The 26351-nt window shown below is 42.2% G+C and overlaps 3 protein-coding genes across 3 annotated transcripts; all 3 read left to right on the forward strand.

Annotated features, from left to right (window-relative positions):
* The first annotated feature begins 3094 nt into the window (after positions 1-3094).
* Positions 3095-6212, forward strand: LOC4341448 (26S proteasome regulatory subunit 8 homolog A). The gene is made up of 7 exons (NM_001424153.1): positions 3095-3359; positions 3670-3767; positions 4242-4529; positions 4613-4776; positions 4912-5167; positions 5274-5384; positions 5677-6212. The coding sequence occupies exons 1-7, from the start codon at positions 3146-3148 to the stop codon at positions 5815-5817; spliced, it is 1272 nt and encodes a 423-aa protein (NP_001411082.1). The 5' UTR covers positions 3095-3145; the 3' UTR covers positions 5818-6212.
* Positions 6213-7105: 893 nt separating this feature from the next.
* On the forward strand, positions 7106-9894 carry LOC9266942 (GTP-binding nuclear protein Ran-3). The gene is made up of 8 exons (NM_001424154.1): positions 7106-7261; positions 7484-7553; positions 7661-7717; positions 7877-7994; positions 8882-8971; positions 9060-9239; positions 9384-9461; positions 9584-9894. Exons 1-8 carry the CDS (start codon positions 7259-7261, stop codon positions 9654-9656), a joined length of 669 nt encoding a protein of 222 aa, NP_001411083.1. The 5' UTR covers positions 7106-7258; the 3' UTR covers positions 9657-9894.
* A 12728-nt stretch (positions 9895-22622) lies between these two features.
* LOC4341450 (cytochrome P450 734A4-like) lies at positions 22623-24733 on the forward strand. Its single transcript, NM_001421641.1, has 5 exons — positions 22623-23006; positions 23085-23308; positions 23415-23662; positions 23761-24163; positions 24266-24733. The coding sequence occupies exons 1-5, from the start codon at positions 22733-22735 to the stop codon at positions 24731-24733; spliced, it is 1617 nt and encodes a 538-aa protein (NP_001408570.1). The 5' UTR covers positions 22623-22732.
* Positions 24734-26351: the final 1618 nt, after the last annotated feature.

Here is a 26351-nt window from a genome sequence, read left to right on the forward strand (position 1 = left end):
GCAATCTTTCTATCTGAAGAAAAAAACAATTTTCAAGCAGCAAGCTAAACAGATGGTTACGGAAATACATGTTAAGATTCATAGGTCTTCGCACATTACATAGATGGTAGTATGCCCTCCATAGAAAACATAAAAAAATCAAACTTAAAAGATTCATAGTCTCCACGCATTACACAGTATTGTAGTGCTTCTATCCCATTAGACTGACTGACTCAGTTAAATTAATTACATTAGACCATTTATGGAGAGATATGGACAGGGTTCAGTTGTAAATTAAGGAAGCCACTTAGAGACCATACCTTGTCATATATAATGGCATCATTCAGTGCCAACATCAGCAAAGATAGAATGAACTCTTTCTTGGCCTTAAAAAGGACATCAACTTTCAGCAATCAAAAGAGACAGACAAGGGTAAGCAAAAGTAGCTTAATGAATTATAGACAGCACTCAAATACAGAGGTCAAACCTGGGATAAAAAAAATGGGGGTAAATATTAGAGCAGGACATCATTCCGAAAATTATTAGGCAGAATCCTTTTTTAGATGCTATTTGACTCACGACTCATCACCACAGAACCAAGTACTGACCGACCGATAATTATTTTTGTCAACCGTGCTACCAAGACTAAAATGAAAATGATATTAAATAGCTTATCAATTAATATCATACTACCAAATAAAAAGGGTACAAACAGTACCAACAAGTAGATTTCATTCGCTTAATTGATCCAACATAGAAAAAATGAGAATGATTATATCCGGGCAACCGGCGCGGGGGAACTGGATCGGGCGGCTCCCCCAGCGCGCCCTCCCCCTAAGTGCGTGCATGCAGGCTCTAGGTTCCACCGCGTTTTCTGCTTCCACTATCATTGTAACAAAAAAACCCACATATTTTGAAAACCCTCTATTAAGGGAATTTGGTTTATTTTTTGTTCCACAAAAAATGTTTCACCTAATGTACTCACAATGTTTCACTATGTATAGATCTAATGTTGCAGTGAACCGAAATATTCCATTGCAACAAAAAAAACCACATATTTTAGATACTCCCTATTAAGGGAATTCATTTTATTTTTTGTTTCACCGAAAAATGTTTCACCTAGTGTACTTATAATTTTTCACTATATATAGATCAAATGTTGCAGTGAACTGAAACATTCTTTCGCTATTTGCTGAAACATTGTTTTTATATAAGGTAAAACAATAACTGATTTAAACGAGTGAAACATTTTCGATCTACTTAGTGAAACAATTCCGATATACCTGGTGAAACATCGTGCAACATTTAAAAATAATTTAATAATAAGCTAATTTTTTTTCGTCGGAATATATCCATGTGTGGTCTTGTTTTGAAGATTTAATTGCAACGAATTTAATGGTGCAATCGGATCATGATTTGGATAAGTAATTTAAGAGAAAATTCAATTTAAAGTAGTTTTGCACGTAAATCGGACGCCGATTTTACTCCAAATCGATCGGGCGCCCGAGCGGTAGGCTCGTCCTAGAAAAAATTGACCACGTTGATGAATGCAAGATTGTACAAGAGTGAAAGATGAGTAAGATGAGTTGGTGAATTATATGGTAGATAAGAGTGAAAGATGAGTATATGAGTTGGTGAATTATAAGGTAGATAGGGTAGATAAGAGTGAAGGATGAGTAAGATGAATTGGTAAATTATAGGGTAGAAGAAAAAAAATATAGGGTAGAAGTAGGCCGAGATCCAGCAAGCTCGTAATTGACCATCAAGCTCCACTCAAGCTCGAGCCGTGTTCGAGCCATTGCTATTCCACTTTTTTTTAAGCAAGCTCAGTTTGAGCTCAAGCTTGGCCATAAACATATATTTTAACAATAATATCTTATCATAATTATTTTTAAATTAATCGCACTAATAAGAAAAGAAAATTAGCTAAGATAAATATATTTGCTAACCCATGCTAATTTTATTGTGTACACTAATGTATATTTATCTATTAGTTTATCAAATGATGTGACATACTGCTCCACGTGGCTAATGCGTCAGCTTAGACATGGCTTGCTGATGTAGCCACATGGGACTTCTTTTATGATCTTTTTTAGTAGTATTTCTGAAGAGAGCCAACAACTTTTTTTTTCAAATTATTCATTCTTTGTATAGAGATTTTGCAGGAGTAACCCATCTTCAGAAATATTTGTAGAAGTATACCCGTTCGTCTATCCTGATGGGTGACACGCACCTTGTCGGCTGAGTACCATTTCTATACTGAGTACCATGGCGACAACGTCTGATCTTTCTATATGATGGTGAGTGTGCGCCACAATAACGACGTGCAGTGTTGGATACAGAAAAAAATAATAACAGGGGTTTAAACAAACTAAACAAAACTATATAAAACTATATAGCCCTCCGTGCATGTATGTACGATAAAAGGCTCAAGCCCCACTGCTCTTATGATATATCCCTTGTGACCCTGCCGACGTAGTTTATTTAGAAAAAAAAAAGAAAAAAAAGAGGGGATAGAAGAATAAAGAGTGCTAATATATGGGTCTCACATCTACTCCCTCCATCTCAAAATATTTGACGCCGTTGACTTTTTAAAAAATGTTTGACCATTCGTCTTATTCAAAAAATTTAAGTAATTATTAATTCTTCTTCTATCATTTGATTTATTGTTAAATATACTTTTATGTACACATTTCACAAAAGTTTTTGAATAAGACGAACGGTCAAACATGTTTAAAAAAGTCAACGGCATCAAACATTTTAGGAATGAGGGAGTACTTTTTAGTTTTATCTAGTGATTGGGTGTCATATAGACGCCACATCATTCATTCAATATCACCCTTAATACTACCTTAGAAATCATTTCATATCGTTTTAATAATTGAAGGAATTGTTATATCCGGTTTTCTATTTGGGCAACACGAATCAGATTCGGAGCCCAAATAGACTTCTCCCAAACGAAAACGAACCGCACGGAGATCGGGGTTCCAATCCTCTGCGCATCCAAGTCGGCGTGACAGCCCATCAATAAATACCGACCCTGAGAAAAGCCCACGAAGCCCAACACGAACGAAACACAGGTCGAGAGCGGCCCTCTCAAAACGCGAGCTCGATCAGCGTCCCGACGAAAGAGACGAGACGAAACGAAACCCTCGAACTCGAAGCAATGGCGACGGCGGACGTCTCGCGGCCCTCCTCCTCCGCGCCGACGGCGGCGGCTGCGGGGGCAGACGGCCACGGGGCGAAGGGGAGCGCCTTCCGCGGCGACGGGCTGCGGCCGTACTACCAGTCGCGCATCCACGACCTGCAGCTCCAGATCCGCCAAGGGACGGACAACCTCAGCCGCCTCGAGGCCCAGCGGAACGTCCTCAATTCCCAAGGTAAACGACGACCCCCTCCCCCCGCGCGCGGGGCAGTCGAATCCGTCTCGTGGTTTGGTTTTAATCTTGCCGCGTTTACTCGCAACCCTAGTTTCCCGTCTCGTGTGAATCCCCCCCTCAGAGGTTCTTGATTTTGTATCAAGACTTCTATCTTTTATGTGGTTTCTATGTTCGTCGTCCCCGTTTCTGCCGTTGAATGAAGTAGTGATAGTAGGATTCTAGACTTTCTTTGTATTGGGATTCGTGCTTTGCGGTATAATGTGCTAATATTTTTATTTTATTTTCCCTCCTTGCGATTTTGATGTTGCAGTTATAACGCTGGGGGAAGAGTTGAAGGTGCTCCATGAACCGGGCTCATATGTTGGTGAGGTTGTCAAGGTTATGGGCAAGTCCAAGGTTCTAGTGAAGGTACATATCCTTTGCTTTCTTGCCTTTTCTTAGTGCTGTGTTTTAGTATTTGTGCACATGAGTGTTGCTTTGGAGATAATCGGGGAAGATAATATTTTGTTGGTGAGACCTTTCTTTTAGTCAGATCATGGCTGCATATATTTTAAATTTGGATAGAAGCTGCGATTTGTTTTGGTAGCACCCGAAAGGGAGCTTTACAAAAGTATGATTGCGAATAGTAAATAGCAGAAATATTTTTACTCTATAGTGTGCAGATGCAATTATTTATACTCAGTCAATTAAATAGAGATCTTGAAGAAGTGCTATATGGTCACTTCATATGACATACTATAGTGATAATAGCTTTAAAATGTACGCAATTATTGCACTAACACAACGATATCGTGTGGGTATTATGAGAGCAGAAATTTTTAGTAATTCTATCAAACATTTGGTAAATCTTTCTGTGTTAATTGATCAATTGCAATCTTTCAGGTGCACCCAGAAGGAAAATATGTTGTTGATGTCGATAAAAGTATTGATATTACAAAGCTCTCGCCTTCAACAAGAGTTGCTCTTCGAAATGACAGCTATATGCTTCATCTTATCCTGCCCAGCAAAGTTGATCCATTGGTTAATCTTATGAAGGTTGAGAAGGTTCCTGATTCTACTTATGATATGATTGGCGGCCTTGATCAGCAGATTAAGGAGATCAAAGAGGTTATTGAGCTTCCCATTAAGCATCCTGAGCTGTTTGAAAGTCTTGGAATTGCCCAGCCAAAGGTTAGAACTTGTTTATCAGTTTGCATTTTGTTTGGTATCAACTGTCATTATTAGTGGAAAATATTCACCTTTGATTTTTGCAGGGTGTCCTTCTTTACGGGCCTCCGGGTACAGGAAAAACGCTACTAGCTCGGGCAGTTGCTCATCACACCGACTGTACCTTTATTAGGGTGTCAGGTTCCGAGTTGGTTCAGAAGTATATTGGAGAGGGTTCCAGAATGGTTCGTGAACTATTTGTGATGGCCAGGTAAACATTTTCTGTTGATGATACATTGAAATTTACCATATATTCAATGGGATCTGAAAATCCTTCATTGGGAAGGATGCTTGCATTGCTTTACACTATTCAGTAGGCTGACGTCTTTGGTTTGAATTTTGACAGAGAGCATGCACCATCCATAATCTTTATGGATGAAATAGACTCCATTGGATCTGCTAGAATGCAGTCAGGATCTGGGGGTGGTGATAGTGAGGTTCAACGCACTATGCTTGAGCTTCTGAATCAACTTGATGGCTTTGAAGCATCAAACAAAATTAAGGTTCTTATGGCGACAAATAGGATGGATATTTTGGATCAAGCTCTCCTGAGGCCTGGTCGCATTGATAGGAAGATTGAATTTCCAAATCCGAATGAAGATGTAAGTGGCAATCACTTCTTTTTTTTTTCTGCAAGCAGCAGAGTTCATGCTACTTCATCTCGTCATCAGTTCTTTAGTTACTTAATCGCATCTTTTTCTCCTGCAGTCCCGCTTTGATATCTTGAAGATTCATTCAAGAAAAATGAACTTGATGCGTGGCATTGATCTGAAAAAGATTGCAGAGAAGATGAATGGGGCATCTGGAGCAGAGCTTAAGGTGTGTATAGTTGACACTTATGAGCCAATTTTCTAAAATACTTCTCATTTCAAGCTGATACAAATATCATGAACTGAAACAAATCCAGGCCCAGTTATAATTTTGATCCATATAGTTGGTACAACCAACATTTATATGAGAACTGCTAAATACCATGAAAAAGTCTGCTCATTGTTTTAGTGCTGCATGACAATGCACTCCATTTTGCATCTGTTGTGCTCCATATTGATGCTATCAGCTATATCACTGTACATAAGTTACTCACCTTGATTTTCACCTTTCTGGGTTTCAGGCGGTCTGCACGGAAGCAGGAATGTTTGCCCTTCGCGAGAGAAGGGTTCATGTCAACCAGGAGGATTTCTTGATGGCGGTGGCGAAGGTGATGAAGAAGGATACCGAAAAGAACATGTCCCTGCGCAAGCTCTGGAAGTGAAGGAAGCTCTCATCTCGACATCCCTGTCATATGCCTAAACAGCTGAAGCTAAACAGCGCCAGCGATGCATTGATCGCTGTAAATTCCTTAAAACATGTCGAGAAGGGAAACGTTCAACATCTTACAGTAGCTTCTTTTAAAGTTATAGAATTCCTTCATTGGATTATCAAGATGTGAAATGAAAAGGTTTAGATCAATCTCTCGCTGGTGTGATGTAAGTTCATATTGTTCACTGGATTGGTTCCACCCTCTGCTCGTGTGTGCACAATTTAGCCCAGATTTTGTAGATCAGGATAAGTTGCCAACTTACGCCCATATTGGATCAAACTGCCAATATCACAATGGAGAATGTTTTCGTTAACAAGCTAATATGGGTCGCCCCTTCTTCTTGCGCCAAAGATCTTACCATTTCCGAAGCGGAAATGGGGCTACATTTCTTTTCAATTTTCATTCAAGAGTTTCTATCTGTTTCCACGCCCTTTTTTCTTTTTTAGATCCGGGGGACAAATTAAATAGTTTTTATTTTGAAAGAAAAACAGGGCCATATTTGGGAAGCTTAAAATTTTGAGAAGTTGGTCTCGATCTTATGACTATAACTTCTTAGAATTTTAGATGAAAAGCTGAGCTGCCATAAGCTCAAGTTGGTCTCGATCTTATTATGACTATAACTTCTTAGAATTTTAGATGAAAAGCTGAGCTGCCATAAGCTCTTGCAAACAGACCAATATTGAACCGAGCAACTAAACGAGCTTTATTTATATTCCACCATATAAAATATCGCTCTCCCTAATCAGCTAATCTCTCGTGTCGTTTGACACAAACCTTTCTTTTCTTTTTTAAAGAAAGTTCACCTTAACATGTGATGATACCAATCCCGGTCCAGATGTGGTCCATATGGATGGGCCGGGCTTGAACCGCCCATCTAAAATGAGCCCTTATTCATGTGGCCCAAAACCCACGTCCACTAATCCTGGCCCAAAAGCCATCTATTCACGTGGATCTCCTGGTGGGCCTCTGCCATGTGGGGCCGCGTAGTCAGCGGCCAGCCCACGTGGCGCGACGCTCGCGTTTACCCACATCTCTCGGCGTCAATTCGAAGCTAACCTCCACCTTCTCTTCCCCAAACGGCTCCGCCGCGTAAGGTAAAAGCTACCGTTGCCTCCACCAGGTGGACACGTGTACGGTGGATACGGTGCCCACGCGCACATCCGACGGCTACGGAGAAGCCGCTTAGACCTCAAGCTAAACCCCCCCGTGGCGGTTGGTCGCGTCCAACCCAAGCAAGCCACGCGCCCACGCCCGTATAAAACCCCTCGCCGTCGTCTCGCCTCGCCGCCCCAACCCGCCTCGTCGCCGCCACCGCCGTCGCCGCCGCCACCACCGCCGTCGCCGCCGATCGATCGATCGGAAGAGGTTTCTCGCGAAGGTTTCTCGGTTCGGAATGGTGCGGTTCTCTCTCTCTCTCTACTGTGATGGATGTTTTTTGTTTGGTGGGTTTGTTTCGATTGATTCGTCTGCTTGCTGCTGGGGTTTGGATAATGGGATCGTTGATTCGTCTCGATCGCGAGTGATTGGGGGATTTCGGATGATCCGCATTGATTTGTTGTGAGGTTGTTCTTGTGGTGATTAGTAATGGATTCCTTGTGATGTGATGTCGCGTGCGCAGGCTCTCCCTGACCCCGCGGCCGTGGGGTACCCCTCCTTCAAGCTCATCCTCGTCGGCGATGGCGGCACCGGTGAGCCGCCCACGCTCCTCCTCTTCTTCGATCTTCTTCTCCTCCGGTGCCTCGATCGGCGGTTGCATCCCGGCGTCCTGATTAATCAACCCGTTTTTGCTCTGCAGGGAAGACGACGTTCGTGAAGAGGCACATCACCGGGGAGTTCGAGAAGCGCTACGAACGTAAGGCTCACTTCCCCACCACCACCGCGCGATCTCGTCGTCGATCCCGCTTGATTCTGTTGTGTCGGATTGGGAGGAAGGAGGAGGAGGAGAGATCGATCGTGGCATCGTGCGGCAAGGTGTTAACGTTGTTGTTGTTGTTGATCTGTTTGTTTGCAGCGACGATCGGGGTGGAGGTGCGGCCACTGGACTTCCACACGAGCCGCGGCAAGGTGCGGTTCTGCTGCTGGGACACCGCCGGCCAGGAGAAGTTCGGCGGCCTCCGTGATGGATACTAGTAAGAATTTATTGCGTCAGATTCAGACGTTTCAATCATATCTTTTGTGCCTCTGCGAATTTGAAACCATGATGAATTCCTGTGAACAACCACATTGACCATAGGATCAGGATGGTGACTGTTGAATGTTTTCAATTTAGTTGCAAAGCATTCATCTCTTAGCAATTGTCTGGTAATTCAGGAATATGCATGCAAGTATTCGGGATCTTATATCGGCAATGTTTTGAGCAGCCTAGGCAGATTGAAATGACTTAAATATTACTCCCTCCGTTTCACAATGTAAGTCATTCTAGTATTTTCCACATTCATATTGATGTTAATGAATCTAGGTAGATATATATGTCTAGATTCATTAACATCAATATGAATGTGGGAAATGCTATAATGACTTACATTGTGAAACGGAGGAAGTATGCAAGAAGCAGCAGAAACCGTTCTTTTGTATCTGCAAGTTTACAGCCATGATGAAAAATCACATTGGTCATAGGAATCCCCGGAAATTTGATTACTGAATGTTGATCTGATGTGGTGACTATTTACTATTAGATCTTTTTAATTAGTTGCAAAACATTCATCTCTTATAGCAAATGGAGTATGTGATAATCCAGGAACATGATGCAGTACTCAGGATCTAGATCAATTATGTTTTCAGTAGCCTCGATAGCTTGACTGTTAATCCCCAAATCTTCTCTCGAAGTGACAGAAATGTCTTCAATGTTATGTAAGAAGCAGTAGAAATCCTTACTGGAACTAGATTTGTCGGCATAAATAAACTTCTCAAAAAATTTAGTGCCATGATGTTATTATGATCGGAGAATTATTTTTGTTTTGCTCATGTGTACAGTGTAGAACCAGAATTTACTTATCCCTCCTGCTTTTTTCATCAGTATCCATGGTCATTGCGCGATCATCATGTTTGATGTCACCTCGCGTCTCACGTACAAGAACGTTCCCACCTGGCACAAGGACATCTGCAGGTGAAAGCTCTCTCTTCTCCCAAATCATCCTGAAATTGTTCTTCTCTTCAGTGTCCTGAACTGATCGAGACTTGCATCTGTCTATCAGGGTCTGCGACAACATACCGATCGTGCTGTGCGGCAACAAGGTGGACATGAAGAACAGGCAGGTGAAGGCCAAGATGGTGACCTTCCACAGGAAGAAGAACCTCCAGTATTACGAGATCTCTGCCAAGAGCAACTACAACTTCGAGAAGCCTTTCCTCTACCTTGCCAGGAAGCTCACAGGGTAATTGATAGTTAATTGTTGTCACTCCGATTAATTGTTGCAGACCACAACCATTGCACATTTACCCTGATTTTAACACTACACTGATTCTGAACAATCTGTCTGACAATGTGAATATGGGTGATGTGTGATTGCAAAATGCAGGGACATGAACCTTCGGTTCGTCGAGGAGTTGGCCCTCCTCCCCGCCGACGTCACCATCGACCTCATCGCGCAGCAAAAGTGAGTTAAACATTTTGCAAAGCGTGCTCCTACACGAAGATTATCTCACCATCATTCTTCTCTGAATTGTCTGCGATGTTGGTTTCCTCGTCTTATGCTGGCAAAATTCTTTGTGGGCGCAGGATTGAGACAGAGATAGCTGCTGCTGCGGCGATGCCTCTCCCGGACGAGGACGAGGATGGACTGATGGACTGAGCTCATCGGAGGCCATGCTTAGATTAGGACTCGAACTTTAGGTGATCATGATAGACTTGTTAATGGCCGTGTTAAGAAATTCAGTAGAGTAGGATGAAGCTGGTTTAGTATTTGTTTCTGAGGTTGCTCCTGGCGTTACTGGATGAATGAATCAACGCGAATGCTCTTCTAGTCTGCTGTGTAAATTTCTTTACTGGAGTAATGAAATAAGGTTGGATTTATTCAGTTTTATTAAAAATGTCCAGAATTTAAAAACTACAGATGGCCTTGATTACCTGTCCTTGGCTGGCCGAAACCTGATGGCATGCCTGTTCCTCTCAGAATTCAGACGTGTCAATGTACACGAATCATTCTCTTCACGAGTTTACATCGTGATCCTTTCGCTCTATCTTTTCATTGAAAATTTATGATATGCATTCATCGATCGATAACCTTACCCCATTGCTTGCTAGGTACCCTATATCATCAGTATTTTTTTGACTAGCTTATAACATCAGTATTAACTAGCATGGTGGTCCGCGCAGATTGCGCGGCTAGCATCATTATATTTTCTCTCAAATAATAGCATATATGTTTTCTCATTATATTATTCAAATATATTAAAATGACAATATAATTTTAAATTTTGTAATAACTTTACAAAATACTAATGTGTAATATTATATTGTATTTTATATACGTGTTAGTTATTAATTATTTTTAATATCAAATTTTAGTTATTTGTAAATTATATATATTCCTATATGGACTCTAGACTCGTCTTTTAATATTTCAATTTTTTAATTCCGAATTTTTTGTAAACTGTATTTTTATATAGACTCTATGCTCTTCTTCCAATATTATTTATATTTATTTCTGAATTTTTATTATTTCTAATTGTATTTGTATGTGGACTCTAAACTCATCTTTCAATATTCTTTAATTTTAAATTTTGAATTTTAGTTACTTCTAAATTGTATTCCTATATTGACTTTAAACTCTTCTTCCCATGTTTTTCTTAATTTCGAATTTTAGTTATTTATAAATTGTATTTTTATACGGACTCTAAACTCTACTTTTAATTTTATTATGTTTATTCCAAATTTTAGTTAGTTTTAAATTCCTATATGGACTCTATACTCTACTTCTAATATTCCTTATTTTTTAATTCTAAATTTCTATTTTGTTTTCTTAATTGTATTTCTATATAGAGTCTATCCTCTACTTCTAATATTCTTTATTTTTAATTACGAATTTTAGTTATTTTATAATTATATTTCTACGACTCTATACTCTACTTCTAATATTCCTTATTTTTAATTTCGAATTTCAGTTATTTCCTAATTGTATTTCTATATGGACTCTAGTCTCCTCTTCAAATATTCCTTATTTTTTAATTCCGAATATCAACTATTTCGAAATTGTATTTCTATATGGACTCTAGTCTCTTCTTCTAATATTCCTTATATTTTAATTCCGAATTTCAGCTATTTCTAAATTGTATTTCTATATGGACTCTGTTTTTTCTTTTTCTCTGATTAATGTGAGAATTTCTAGGCCATGAGAGCGAACGTGGAGACTTTTTTTTCTATTCCTTTAATAATATAATAAATTAGTAACATTTTAGATTGCTGTTGCGGTAGAGAAATGACCCTAGAAGGATGCATGAGAGCAGGGGAAGCAGCCGATCTTTTTCGATTTCTTCCTTGTAAGATCGAGGAAATCAAGCGCTAAGCATTAAGCAATTATCAGTGAAGAACAGAGGCGAAGAAGCAGAGACTCTCACTACTCACGCTATTGGCTTGCGAAGCAGTGGGGCAAAGGCGCAAAATGATCAAGATACGTAAAATGAATTACTGTTTACTTCCTACGTACTAGAATCCTTCCCTTGGTTCCAATGCCCATCAAAAGAGGCTCCCATTTAAAATTCCCCTAATTTTTAATCCTCTGTTCTCCATCTAAATTCTTTTCACATTCTTGTATTTTTCATGTACACAATACTTTTCTACCCTACGGTTTGAAACCTTCCCTTCCAACACGAAAAATTGAAAAAACATAATTAAGTATTATCTAAAACTAACTTGAAAAATTGATTAATATAATTTTTTAAAACAACTTTCCTATAGAATATTTTTTACAAAAAAACATATCATTTAACTGTTTGAAAAGTGTGCGCGTGAAAAATAGGAGAGTTGGGAACCCATATAAACGAAAGCAGCCTAAAGTAGACACAAACCTAACACGGTTTATGCAAGCAGAACGTACTACAAACACTATAAAATCGAGAATCACGAGTAGTCTAAGCTACCAGAAATCTTGATCCCTGAAGATGCCCTGGCATTTTGCTGTCGTTGAACAGGCAGATCATTGACTCCAAATGCACGACATTCCTACATATACTGCTGCTACGCACTATGCCGATGTTTTTTGTGTCGTCAGATAGAGATCAACGCTGGACTCGGGTGGTTAATTAACGTCGGTCGTGCGGTCGATATTCCAGCATGCTGCGTCCATACGTGCCGACCCTCTGCGCTTTCTGTCGACCGGTCGTTCATCTGCTTGCACGCATGGGGCCCTACACGTATATATATCTCATGATCTGTAGCACCAAAATATAACGCGTATACGCGTAGGATGCCAATGCCTTTTAATATATCGCGTGTTTTTCTGTATCAGTGTATGGTATGTTTAATCATAATTAATTGTCTTCCTTTTTGGAATGTTTGGGAGGTTTAAGTTTAATTCGATTGATTCATTAGGTGCATGCGTGCAAGTATATATCCCTCGTAGGTACCTCATTTCCGTTAATGGAAATGGGGTGCTACCTCTTGATTCAAAAGAAAACTGCTAAATTGCTAATGGCCTCTTATCATCAGCCATAGTCAAACTTGGTTTATTATCAAATTCTCATCTGACCTAACATAGATATTCAACCACTGCAGAATTTTCCAAACAAGCTCTGAAATTCTGAACACCAAAATATTTCTGAAATTTACGAAAAAAAAGAATTTGTTTTTATTTCGTACATCTAATCTAAAGGTGGCTAGGCTATTGCATGATCTGATCTGTATGCTTATGTGCGTATCTGTAATTCAGATGGGTTTCTTCAGCGTGTTGCTCTCTCTCAAACTTTTCCCCTTTTGCATTTTTCTGCTGCCGGTGCATGCGTACTCCTACATCGTAGTAGTGGTTACACTTACACCCCTACTTTACGTCGTCGAGTCAAAAGACGTAGTTTTTCTTTGTCGTTGATTAGCTAACATGCATCATTACGAGAGGAAACAATCAATTAATCAACAAAATGGCCATTAATTAGATTAGATTCTCCCATTTTGGTCGCTTTTCACACTGATCTCTGCCGGCCGGCCAAGAAAGCAAAGCTAAAGCAGATAGCGCGTAGAAAGGCTTTGCATATCGTCGTTACAGCTTGACAAGCTACAGAAGCTGAATATAATGCCGTCAGAAGTCAGCAAAGAAGGTACTAATAATACTACTGCTACACAAGAACAAGTTCTTGATCCTCCAACGTAACGGTTCCTCGAATTGTCATGCACTCATTAAAGTGAATGGCCTTTCTGGATGATTAAGTATTTGTTCCCAGGATCGTACCCTGAACAGCGTACCCTCCACTATTTATAATACTGCATAAGTTTTTTTTAATGACCCGCACAAGAAAGTACGAAATTTTAATATACTGTATAAATAAGTGATATGTATTTCGTTCGTACTCTCTCCGATCATAAATAAGTGTTGTTTTAGACTTTTTTTTAAGTCAATCAAACATAACTTAATTTAACCACATAATTCATTTGCATAAATAAAAAAAATTAGTCACGTATGTGTTATAAGCTTTGTTATAGTAACAAATTTGGCCATGTTATTTTCATTACACGAATATAAACAATAAATATGGTCAAAGCGAACATATGTATGTTAGCTGCACGGGTTTTGAAATGATACTACCTCTGTTTTATATTTTAAGTTATTTTAATTTTTTTTCAGTTAAACTTTTTTAGGGTTTACTAAATCTATAGAAAAATTTAGTAACATCTACAGCATCGAATTAGTTTTATTAGATATAACATTGAATATATTACGATAATATGTTTGTTATGTGTTAAATATGTTGTTGCGTTTTTTTATAAACTTAGTTAAACTTTTAAAAAAAATGACATGAAAAAAAAACTCAAAACGAGGTTGGAGTACTAATTATTTGTGAGAGGGAGAGTACTAAGATGTCGTTAAGCATATTAAAACTGTCTAACATTAATTAATATATTAAAAAGTTCCTGTTTACTACCTAGTGAGCTAATATTTTTATTTTTTTTCAAACACAATATACATAGACACATTCACCAAATAAATGTAGATGAATACACATACGTATATTCAATCCTTATTTTTAAAATAATGGATTTATATTAAACCCGGCCACTACACCTAGGGCTGTCAAAAAAGCTCGATGCTCGCGAGCTGCTTGAGCTCGGCTCGTCCTAGGCTCGATTCGAGCTCGGCTCGAGCTCCAGAAGAGCCAAGCCTAAGCCTCTCCCTAAGCTCGCGAGCTTTGTCGAGCCGAGCTCGAGCTTCTAACGAGCCTAGTAATATGTCATTTTTTTGTTATTTAATAAATTAGGAGATCAAATATGTTATTTCTATGTCTTATATTGACATAATATATTTATTTTATTTTTCTTCCTCTTCTATTAATATGATAAACTAGAAATTAAGTATTTTTTAAAGATTATCTTTGAAATATATATTTTTTTACTTAAAAATCAAGCTCGGTAGTCGAGCTCGAGCTTGATTGAGCTCGAGCCGAGCCTGTCGGAAAGCTCGAACATTTTATAGGCTCGGCTCGAGCTTGTATCGAGCTCGAGCCTAGGCTGACGAGCTCGCTCGAGCTCGGCTTGTTGACAGCCCTAACTACACCTATGAGGTGTACATAGCCAAACAAGTTTCTAAGAGTGCATGAGACTCATCCCGTTATATGGGGGACAACACAAGGTACGAAGTTTACATAAGACTCATCCCGATACATGGGTAACATCACATAAAGATATAACCCATATTAAGAATCATAGCAAGGTAAGCTTCAATTTTTCTTCTAAAATTCCAGCCATAAGTAGCATAAAACTATATTACTCGCGTCTCCAAAATTCTACAATAAACTTAGACAGCATCTCCATCGTCCTCTTTGAGAAGCAAGGACCAAAGTCTTGCCCAATGAGTCCCCCTGAAGATTACCTGCATGAAATAAATAAGATTGGAGCCATTAAAGATTACATTATTCCTATTAAGCCACAAAGCTCACAAAATTGCCGCAATACCCATATAAATTTGTCTTTTAAGTCTAGGTTCAACACCATTCAACCAATTTCCAAACATATGAGCCATGCTACGGGGTTGGCTAATTCCGAAAGTAAAGAAACATGCACTCTAAATGTACCTAGCCATGCATGGGACAGTCAAAGAAAAGATGGTGTATTGACTCTTTAGAGTTATAAAAGCAGCAACTTAGACTACCTCTCCATCTTCTCTTAGCTAGGTTATCTTTTGTTAAAATTACCCCCTTTTTAAGATACCACAAGAATACGTTAATTTTCAGTAGAATTCTGAGCTTCCAAATCAAAGTTTTTCGAGGCATCACTTCATTATATATAAGCACTTTGTACATGGAGTTAACCGTAAAAAAACCATCCTTATTTGCTTTCCAAATAAATTGATCTAGGTACTCCATTATACACAAGCATATTCTATCCTTATGAACGCATTGATTACACATATCGCAACATCGTCTGAGATTAATGGACGGAGAATGCACTAATTTTATTCGTGCCTTTCTACGTGAGAACCGTAGTTAGTGCATGGCATGAATCTTGATAGTTTGATAGCAAGACTTGATATACAAGTGAAAAGTACCCTATGCCAAGGGTCCTCTTTGTCCAATAATGCTGCATATTGGAGGAATTTAATGGGTTGACCTAGCATTTGCATGTTGTATAAGCATATGGAATATTCGAATGTCATTGATGAGTACTTTTGATAGCGCAACAATGGTCGACAAATTATTCGGGACATATGGTATTTGATTTGGTGCGCCGACCCATGAACTTTGGCCTTGATCTATCCTTTGCTATATGCAAATTCTTTTTACAAAACAAGTATAACTCCGTTCTTATCATATCATCTATTGATCGAATTGTTGAAATGGATTGTTTTCCCATGCTCCGAAAAATACATTTTCTTTAAAAAAAGCTTTCTTATATTGTATTGATTTCTATTATATATCTTAGATTCACTTGTTTAAATTTTTTGTTATGTTTATTTATAAAAGTATTTTTTTCCTATAATCAAGTAGATATACCGTAGTAACAATCAAACATGCACACAGTTATATTTGTGTTGTCTTCTCCTTTTTGAAGTGTTTGTTGCATCTACTTTAATTTTAATTTGTTGGAATTTTCGCATATTTTAAACAATGGAAAATTGCTCATTTGCCATGAAGTTTGTTCATTTTGTGAAGAAATACCACAAACTTTAGGGGGATAACTCTCTTTTACTCTGAATGCCATGTACCAAAATCACTCATGTTTTCTTTTCTTACTAATATTCCTCCTCTCACCTTGCCTCAACGTCCAACTCCTGCCACCATCTCGCCCAACTTTGACCAGCACAGCGCCCGAATTCACCACTGAAACACGACGACTTCTGTCGCCTATGTCACACTCGCACACCTAACATCATCCCTCGAGGCAATGCAAGTGTGGAGCTCCTCCTCATGCAAGAGGTAGGAAAGACCCGAGAGGCGCACAACGAATGGCTATATATATGGAAGGAGTATAGCCCATAAACGGCCACACCTGGGAAGCACATCACCGATTATCAGGAGGCGAGAGACGTGGAGTCAGTAACTTGAGGGATAGTGTATGCAAAACCACGCATGTTCACCGTGCAAGGGTGAAGGAGCGGCTAGCGGTGAGTTTGGTGGTGCAAGCAGTGGCGAAGCCACCCCCATCCCCATGCGCTACATGCAAACCCCGGGTGATTAGCCATCTAATCTATACAATTAGCTCATTAATTAGTTGCAAGTTGAGCATATATCTAGCTGTTCACCTGAGTTAATTAACGTAACTAAGCGATATGGTTGCAAGTCTCCAAAACTAAAAAGAATAAATAGAAATGATGTCGATCGTGTCATTCAAGTATTGAGTAAAGTTGGTGCTATTTAGTGACATAGTTTAAAAATGGTTCTTGTTATGCTATATTAAAGTAAATTCGGACTCGGAACATACATGCTCCATTCTATAATAAGTTCAATTTTATATATAAATCTAGAAGAATGTGCTGAAATATATCCAAAATCATATCAACAATCATTTTATGTATATATTAGTGCAAACGACAAATAACCACAAAATTCTAAATATAATTATACGAGGGGTGACTACGCATATTAGAGCGAACAAAAGGCAACTGGGTGAGGCCAATCTGCCACTCTGCAGGATCTGAGCACCAAGATCCATACCATTGTCTACCGAGACGTTGGTGAGTTCTTACGTCTCGTGCCAGCACCCCCTATCCCTAAATTCTGGCTTCGCCACTGGGTGCAGGTGTGGAAAAGGAAGGGGACACGAAAGGATATGGATGCCGACAATCGTAGTGAAAGCTAGTAATGGAGAGATGTCCGATGTTAAAGGGGGGAGAAGAGAAAGAAGATGTGGACAATTGTGGCATATCCTCACCCCCGGAAAAAAAATGTCGCTGCAACGAAATCTATCTCAAAGTAGCAAAGACACATAACTTAATTTATGGCATTACTATGACCTAGTACGACAATACATGGTATCCTGCATGTTACTCGATCGTTTCATACCCCCATGTATTGATCATGTCGTCTATATACAAAGTACACACATGCATGCATGTACAACTCGTTGCTGGTTTGTCTACTACTAGGATCGAGGCCGGCCAGGTCTCAACCAGAGAGAGAGAGAGAGAGACGTGCATGCACAGGAATGTTCCTAGCTAGCTCTCTCCCTATCTATCTCTGTCTCGTTCAGCCCACCCATGCAACTTCGCCCAAGTTAGCTCGCGGCAGCCGCAAGCAACAACCGCCGTATGCCTGGTTAATATACTTCCCCGCGCGCGGACGGCGCGGAGCCCAACCGTGGTGCTCCGTGCCCGCCCGCGCGCCGCGCCCTCCCGGCACCGTCCCGCGGTGCGCGCCTCTTTCCACGGCCCCCCGCAGAAACGTACGCCGGATCGCGCGACGCAACGTACGCACGCCCACACACACCGCCTCAGCCCGATCCATCCACCGATCCACGTACGGCTCCACCACACACAGTGGCTGGGTTCGTTTCTCCTGCGCATAGAAAACGAAAAGATTCATTAATAGCATTTGATTAATTAAGTACTATTAACTATTTTTTAAAAAAAATTAATATGATTTTTTAAACAACTTTTGTATAGAAATATTTTTTAAAACAACATACTGTTTAGCATGTTGAAAAGCGTACGCGTGTAACATGAGGAAGATGAGTTGATAACACTGAGCAAAGAACACAGCCAGAATCGTTGATTACATACGGGGTTAACGTTCATCACACAGACACGGGTATAGGTTAGCTAGCAGCGTCCATCAGAACGGTGGTTACAGGCATGCGTCTGTGTCCAATATATATCGTGTACAAGTATGATTCTTCTATATATGTACGCGTCCGTGATGATTGGTCAAGAGAGGATTAATTCGGCCTCAACCAAGAAAGCTAGTTATCACAGATATATGGACTATGTTGTTATATATTCCACGAGTTTCTGGTGTTATTTTAGAGACGTAGGCAATTTTAGTCTGCAAATGTACACAATGCATCACATATTTTGTGATAGTGCGTGTGGTGGCTACTAGCTTATTAGCTTAGCTCGCGACGTTGACGTCGGCAGCGATATGCAGCCGGCCGGTCAATCATCGCGCGCGGTTGTGTACTTCTGGGCCAAACGAAACAGGCCATTGATAAATTTTTTTTTTGGTGTCATTGCGTGTACTTGGTCGGTCGTCAACAGTTCAGAGAGGTTTGTTCGGACCTGTGTAGTTCTATGAGTATGAGAAGCTAGTTTCTTCGGACATGATCTACAAAAATACTCCCTCCGGGCTGGGTTTATTAGTCGTTTCGGACAGGATTTCAAAAACCAAGAAGTCATTAAGTATGGTTCTTATTTCCTATTTTATCCCTATTAAAAACGGTTAGGTGTAGCATGCAAACAACCAACAACTACTCTCTCAGTTGGTTTAGTGCATTCATATTGGTGTCTTGGGACCTGAGTTCGATTTCTGCTCTAGATACATACCTTTTTTTTTGTCTTGGCAATTTTGCATGGCACCATGCATGAGTGTAGCCCATGCAGCTTCAGTACAGATAGCGCGCGAGGGCATGCGAAAATTAAATGAGATGGAAACGAAGCGTTAAAAGGAGTAACAAGAAGGTTATCTGGGAACAATAACGCCATCAATGCACAAGGGCAATCTCGTCTCATGCGTGGGAAAAATGCTCCAACGACAAATTTTCTCATCCACAGCTAACCGAGCCAAAACGACTAATAAACCCAGCCCGGAGGGAGTATTACAATTATTTTAAAATAAATCAATCTAGTAGTACAACAAATTTAAACATACTCTATATCGATTTGTTGCACATTCTAGTACGAGTTGGTTTATTTTGGGACGGATGGAGTATACTTTAACTATGTTTTTTATTATAATATATAACTAAATAGAAATATTTTTATTTTTATTATAGTATTTTGTAAGACAAATCTATGTTGATCTAATTAGTATATTTTCTAAGTTATCGATAGTTAAAGATCTCGAACTTTTTGTAAAGAGCACTGCTATAAACTTTTACTAACCATCATCTCAGCCGCCGTTTGATTTTATTAGATGGAAGTTATAAAAAAATCTAGACGCACGTACTCATAGCACGACACATTAGTGTTAGTAAAAATTTAGTAAGAAAAAGTTAGTACGTATAGACTTTTCCTTTTTAAAATGTCAAGAGTTACGAAGCGCACAAATTTTGACGATTTGACTCTTTGAAAAAACTAATTTTACAAATGAACCGCCACCAAAACTTATTTCAAAAATGATCCTTTTTTCAGCGTCAAATCGTGTGGCGCTGAACTTAGACACCTCAGCGCCACGTCAACTAGCGCTGAATACCGTGCCACCGTGGATAGGAGGTTAAGTCAGCGTGCCAATGTACATTTCAGCGCCATGCTATTTGGCGTTGAATGCCGTGCCACCACGGATGGGAGGTTAAGTCAGCGTGCCAACGCAAGTTCAGCGCCACACGATTTGACGCTGAACAAAAGGGTCAGTTTTAAAATAAGTTTTGGCGACGATTTATTTATAAAAATAGTTTTTACAAAGGGTCAAATTGTCAAAATTTGTATACGAAGCGGATGGAAGCTATTAGAACGAACATGCATGCGACGGTTGCCTCGCCAGCTCGAGCTGCATGTGGCTCTGCCTGCCTCGTCGATGGCTAGTCAGCTTCTACCTGCAACGGCCATTACCTGTCCAAACTGAAAATCGAATCATTCTCTGTACTGGCCTTCACATTTAATCCTTTCTTAAAACCTGCCCACATATAATCGATCGATCGATTCAACGAACTCCCTCAAAAACATGTTGCTTTGGACACATGAACAGATGCACATTTAATTCACAGCAAAAGTGAGTAGTGGGCGATAAGTTTTCATCGAGAAGTAATTAATTTTAAGAGGTTTGTTGATGCTTACGTTTGCTCGTCCGGTTTTTGGGGGCGTAAGAAACCAAAATCTCCAATGCTCGATCTTAGCGTGACTTGGACGGTATGGTGAAGTGGAAAAATGTGGGCTCGTATGTAAGGATTGCTTGTCGACATCTCTGACCTTTTTGATGGTGAAGATCTGTTTGTCTTCTGCAGAAAATAATAATGCCTAGCTTCTTTCCTACAAAAAAGTTTGAAAGCTATTTTTTGACGTAGATTTAATTTTGATCGATAAAAATAAAGCTGGACGTACTCGCACAAAAATTAAATGAGTGCTGCACGTCACATTTATATTGGGTCACTCTTTGTTGAGAGCTCCTTGTCCTTGCATGCAGGTCACTTTGCAAAGTACTAGCACAACAATTAGTTGATTAAATGCACAAGCGAAAAGAAAATGCATACTAGTAGTATCAGACAGTTCCTACTTATCATTTGAATTTTGAAACCTTGTTTTTTTTCAGATAATTTAATACAAGTATAAACTTTGTGTCTTTGCGCTAATTAGGAATGAACACAACCAATTTGTTGTCTTTAATATTTTTAGAACCTGTCGAGTGAAATCATACACATACGACTCTACCAAATCTGCGCATACGCTCAGTTATATGAGCTCATATGAATCAATTTACCATAGATGTTGACCAAACTGGGACAATGTTTAGAATTTAATTAGCACCTGAGATTTTTTTCTAATAATGGAAGTGTGATGCCTAATCACTGGACTCGGTACAGCGCTATCCATAATTTAAATAAGCAAAAGATTTATTCGATCGGGTGTTTTCAATCAACACACAACTTCAAAGAGTTAATAATTATTATTAGCAGGTGAAGAATCAATCATTGGGCATCTTGAAGAAACCACATCATATCAGGACATGTAGGTAGGAGGAAGACATCCCAAATTAAGCGGCCTGCTCAAACCGTGTTCTGACCTGCGTAAACAGGCAGGGACAAGCTGGGTCATACTAAGTTTTGTGGTCTGGTCTGAACTACCCTACCACATTAACATCCAAAACAATTTCCAATATATATATATTCAAGCACTAAACAGTGGAACGTGTTTCTCATGGTTACAGTGAAAACCGTATTAACACCATTCCTAATTGTAGCTGATTAGTCTCTCTTTGTATAGCTCTGGTGCAGTAGTTTTATTTTTTACTTACTAAGGAAGCAGCTGCTTTTTCAATAGAAATTGAGAGACGAGAGGTGCTGACCTTCATTTATTTAGCAGATGATAGAAGATGTATCCGCGGGTGTGTGCGAATAGCGATGTATGTATTCTTTCACATAATAAAAAAAAAACCTCATCCGGTTTTTAATATTTGAAGATGTTGACTGTTGGCATTAAAAAATATCTATTTATCTTATTAAAAAATTATGTAATATGCAAAAGTATAGATCTTATTAAAATAAATCACAACAAAAATAAATAATAATCACGTAATTTTTTCAATATAATGAATAGTCAATAAACAATGTTAAACATTAAAAACCAGATAAACCAGTTTAAATTTTAGAATATAATTTTTTTTGCACTAAATACTATAAAGCTGACATAAGTACATAGTAGACACATATAATAAGTACTCCCTCCGTCCCAAAATAAGTGCAGCCATGAGTTTTTTATCCAACTTTAATCGTTCGTCTTATTTAAATTTTTCTTTTGAAAACACTAAAAAATATAATCACATATAAAATGTTATTTATATTTTATAATCTAATAGCAATAAAAAATATTATTATAAAAAAATTAAATAAAACAGATGATCAAAGTTGAAAAAAAAACTTATGCCTGCGTTTATTTGGGTTTATTTGGGGCTGAGAGAGTACATCACAAACTTTCGATCACTCAAGAGTAAGCAGCACACGCAAGCAAAAGCCTTGCCTTCACTCCCCTCCTCTCATTTTTCCCAACTGCAACGAATGAAAATGTTGTTCTACAAAAAAGAGAATGAAAATGCCACGTCAGCACCCCCAAGCTCGGTCAGCTGAACTGAAGGCGGTTTTCTCACACTTCACCTACCTCGTTGACGCCTCCCCCCTTTCTCTCTCCATCCCATCTGAATTTACCAAGCAGCCACCACCAACAGATCATCGTGCTGGGCCGGTGGGCCCCACCTCCGCCGCCCCGCTTCGCTATATAACCCCCGCCTCCTCCCGCCATCCTCGCCTTCCCATTTCGAATCCAAACCCCCAACCCAACCGCCGCCACCACTCACCGGCGCAACCACCGGCGGCGACCTGATCTCTCTGCGTTTGTGTGCTCTGTTTCAAGAAACAGGGGAGGAGATGATGGAGGCGGTGGCCGTGGCGGCGGCGGTGCTGCTGCTGCTGCACGTGGCGGCGAGGGTGGCGGACGCGGTGTGGTGGCGGCCGAGGCGGCTGGAGGCGCACTTCGCGGGGCAGGGGGTGCGCGGCCCGCCGTACCGGTTCCTCGTCGGGTGCGTGAGGGAGATGGTGGCGCTCATGGCGGAGGCCACCGCGAAGCCCATGCCGCCCGCCGCGCCGCACAACGCGCTCCCCAGGGTGCTCGCGTTCTACCACTACTGGAGGAAGATCTACGGTATGTTGAGGACGGATGGATTTTGTGTGCTTGCTCGTGTCTGATCAGATGGATTAATGGCGGTCGTCGCGGTTGCAGGGCCGACGTTCTTGATTTGGTTCGGGCCGACACCGCGGCTCACGGTGGCGGAGCCGGAGATGGTGCGGGAGATCTTCCTCACGCGCGCCGAGGCGTTCGACCGCTACGAGGCGCACCCCGTGGTCCGGCAGCTGGAGGGCGACGGGCTCGTCAGCCTCCACGGCGACAAGTGGGCTCACCACCGCCGCGTCCTCACCCCCGGCTTCTACCCCGACAACCTCAACGTGAGTCTCTCCTCTGTTTCTTCATCCTCCGATCGATCGGGGCGCACCCGCGATGACGACGACGACGATGGCTGACACGTGCTCTGTCTCTGTCTCTCTCTTGCAGCGGCTGGTGCCGCACGTCGGCAGGTCGGTGGCGGCGCTGGCGGAGAGGTGGCGCGCCATGGCGTGCGCCGGCGGCGGCGAGGTGGAGGTGGACGTGGCGGAGTGGTTCCAGGCGGTGGCGGAGGAGGCCATCACGCGCGCCACGTTCGGCCGCAGCTACGACTCCGGCCGCGTCGTGTTCCGCTTGCAGGCCCGCCTCATGGCGTTCGCCTCCGAGGCCTTCCGCAAGGTGCTCGTCCCGGGATACAGGTACGGTACACGCCACGAACAACCCAAAAAACTCCCAAACGATTCGCCATTCTCGCCGAAATTGGGCTCACGGTTGGCGCCGGAATTCGATCGAACAGGTTCCTGCCGACCAAGAAGAACAGGATGTCGTGGGGCCTGGACAGGGAGATCAGGCGCGGCCTGGTCCGGCTCATCGGCCGGCGCAGTGGCGGCGACGGCGGCGAGGAAGACGAGACCACCACCGAGCTCAAAGACAAGCAGGACAGCGGCTTCAACGACTTGCTGGGGCTCATGATCAATGCCGGCGTGGACAGGACGATGCCGGTGGAGGACATGGTGGAGGAGTGCAAGACCTTCTTCTTCGCCGGCAAGCAGACGACCACCAACCTGCTCACCTGGGCCACCGTGCTGCTCGCCATGCACCCGGACTGGCAGGACCGCGCCCGCCGCGAGGTCCTCGCCGTCTGCGGCGATGCCGCCGGCGAGCTCCCCACCAAGGACCACCTCCCCAAGCTCAAGACGGTACGCACACCAAACCATATCCATGGCCCAGTGGGGGTATTCCCGTAATTCCACGCCGACAAAAGTCTCACCTTGTTGGTTCTCGCTGTCATCTTCTTCCAGCTCGGGATGATCCTCAACGAGACGCTGCGCCTGTACCCGCCGGCGGTGGCCACCATCCGCCGCGCCAAGTTCGACGTCACCCTCGGCGGCGGTGGCGACGGCGACGCCGGAGGCATCCATATCCCGCGCGACACGGAGCTGCTCGTCCCGATCATGGCGATCCACCACGACGCCCGGTTGTGGGGGCCCGACGCGGCCCAGTTCAACCCGGCGAGGTTCGCCAGCGGCGCGGCGCGCGCGGCGAAGCACCCGCTCGCCTTCATCCCGTTCGGGCTGGGCTCCCGCATGTGCATCGGCCAGAGCCTCGCCATCCTCGAGGCCAAGCTCACCATGGCCGTCCTCCTCCAGCGCTTCGACCTCGCGCTCTCGCCCACCTACGTGCACGCCCCCACCGTGCTGATGCTGCTCCACCCGCAGTACGGCGCGCCGTTGATCTTCCGGCCGCGCCAATCTCAGCCGTCCAATTAGCTACTATTACTAGGTAGGAGTACTAGTATTGCTAGCTAGGAAAAGACAGGAAAGCCCCTGTCCGTTGTGTGCATAGTGACACAGGAAAAGGCCAAGAGACAACTAACAAAAGGCTCTGCCCGTGGCAGGGGCAGGGCCGGATTCCGAAAATGCCCTCGCTAACAGACTAGTGGTACGATCAGAGCACAACTTTTAGGGATTTGATGGGTCAGAAACTCTCAGAAGAGAAGAAGAGAGACAGTAGTAGGGTAGTAGCAGTAGCCCCACACATCCACTGCTCGGTTGCTTCCATTTGTTCTCTTCTCCTTCGCGTGGATTCTGGTGTATGTATCGATCAATGCATGTACCTGTATGTGTGTGTTGTGTACAGGGGTGTGATTATTTTGATTCGGGACACCCGGCACTTCACAGCAAAGGAGAATTCCATTTGGAAAAAACATACAAAAAAGAAAACATAGAGAGAGAGAGGAAGGGAGAGATCGAGATTTGATTAATTGGTTGTACACGGTATTCCAGCCTTGTGCTCCTCTCCTTTCTAGCGTCTGGTCGGTGTGGTTGTTGTGTTGACAATCTATTCATTCATCGATCGAGTAGAATCTGTAACCGAAGCCTGCTGGAGTAGCTCCTCTTCACATGGTACTGGTACTAGTAGCAGCAGCAGCTGCAGCATATCTTATTGACCAATGAGGTTTTGATTTCATCAATAGCTAGAAAGCCCAAACATTTAGGGAAATGTTTGTGCTTTAGGGACTCTCGTTAGATTTTTGACTTTCCGAGATAAGGGGATCCTCTCTCTCCCATGCTCTTCATTCTGGTTATGGATGTACTCAATGCGATGCTCCGCCACGCCTCCGACTCCGGTGGTTTCCTTCCGCTTAATGATCGGGCCTTGCAACACCGCGCCTCCCTCTATGCTGATGATCTGGTCCTCTTCTTCTCCCCGATTCATCAGGATCTCGAGTTCATCCAGGGTATTCTTTATGTTTTTGGTGCCGCGTCCAGGCTACGCACCAACTTTGCCAAATGTTCGATCACCCCGATCCGTTGCTCGGCTGAGGACCTGGAGTTGGTTCAGTCCTGCTTTCCCTACGCGGTTTCTGATTTCCCTTGCACCTACTTCAGCATTCCGTTGTCCGTTCGCAAGTTGCCGAAGGCGGCCAGCTTGCAACCGCTTGTGGATAAAGTCTCCCATCGACTCCTGCCTTGGAAGGGACGACTTACACTCTGGCTGGCCATTCTGTGCTGGTCCAGACAGTTCTCTCCTCCATTCCGGTCCATGTATCTATGGCGATCGGCCTTCCAGTCTGGGTTATTAAGGCCTTTTACAAGAAGTGTCGCGCCTTCCTGTGGACAGGTACGGACTCGGCTCATGGTGGGCAGTGTCGGGTGTCCTAGACGAACGTTGTCGCCCCAAAACTTGTGGTGGGTTGGGGATCCCTAACCTCAGATTGGCAGGGTTTGACCTGCATGTTCGCTGGCTCTGGCTCCAGTGCTCAGGGCACCCCTATTGGGATGGCCTGAAGGCCCCAGTCGAGCAAACCGTCTCCGACATGTTCATGGCATCCACCTTCTTTTTGCTGGGAAATGGTGAGTCTATGCTCTTCTGGTCTGACCAACG

This window comes from Oryza sativa, chromosome 6, assembly GCF_034140825.1.
Source record: "Oryza sativa Japonica Group chromosome 6, ASM3414082v1".
In the NCBI taxonomy this organism is placed as follows: Eukaryota; Viridiplantae; Streptophyta; class Magnoliopsida; order Poales; family Poaceae; genus Oryza; species Oryza sativa.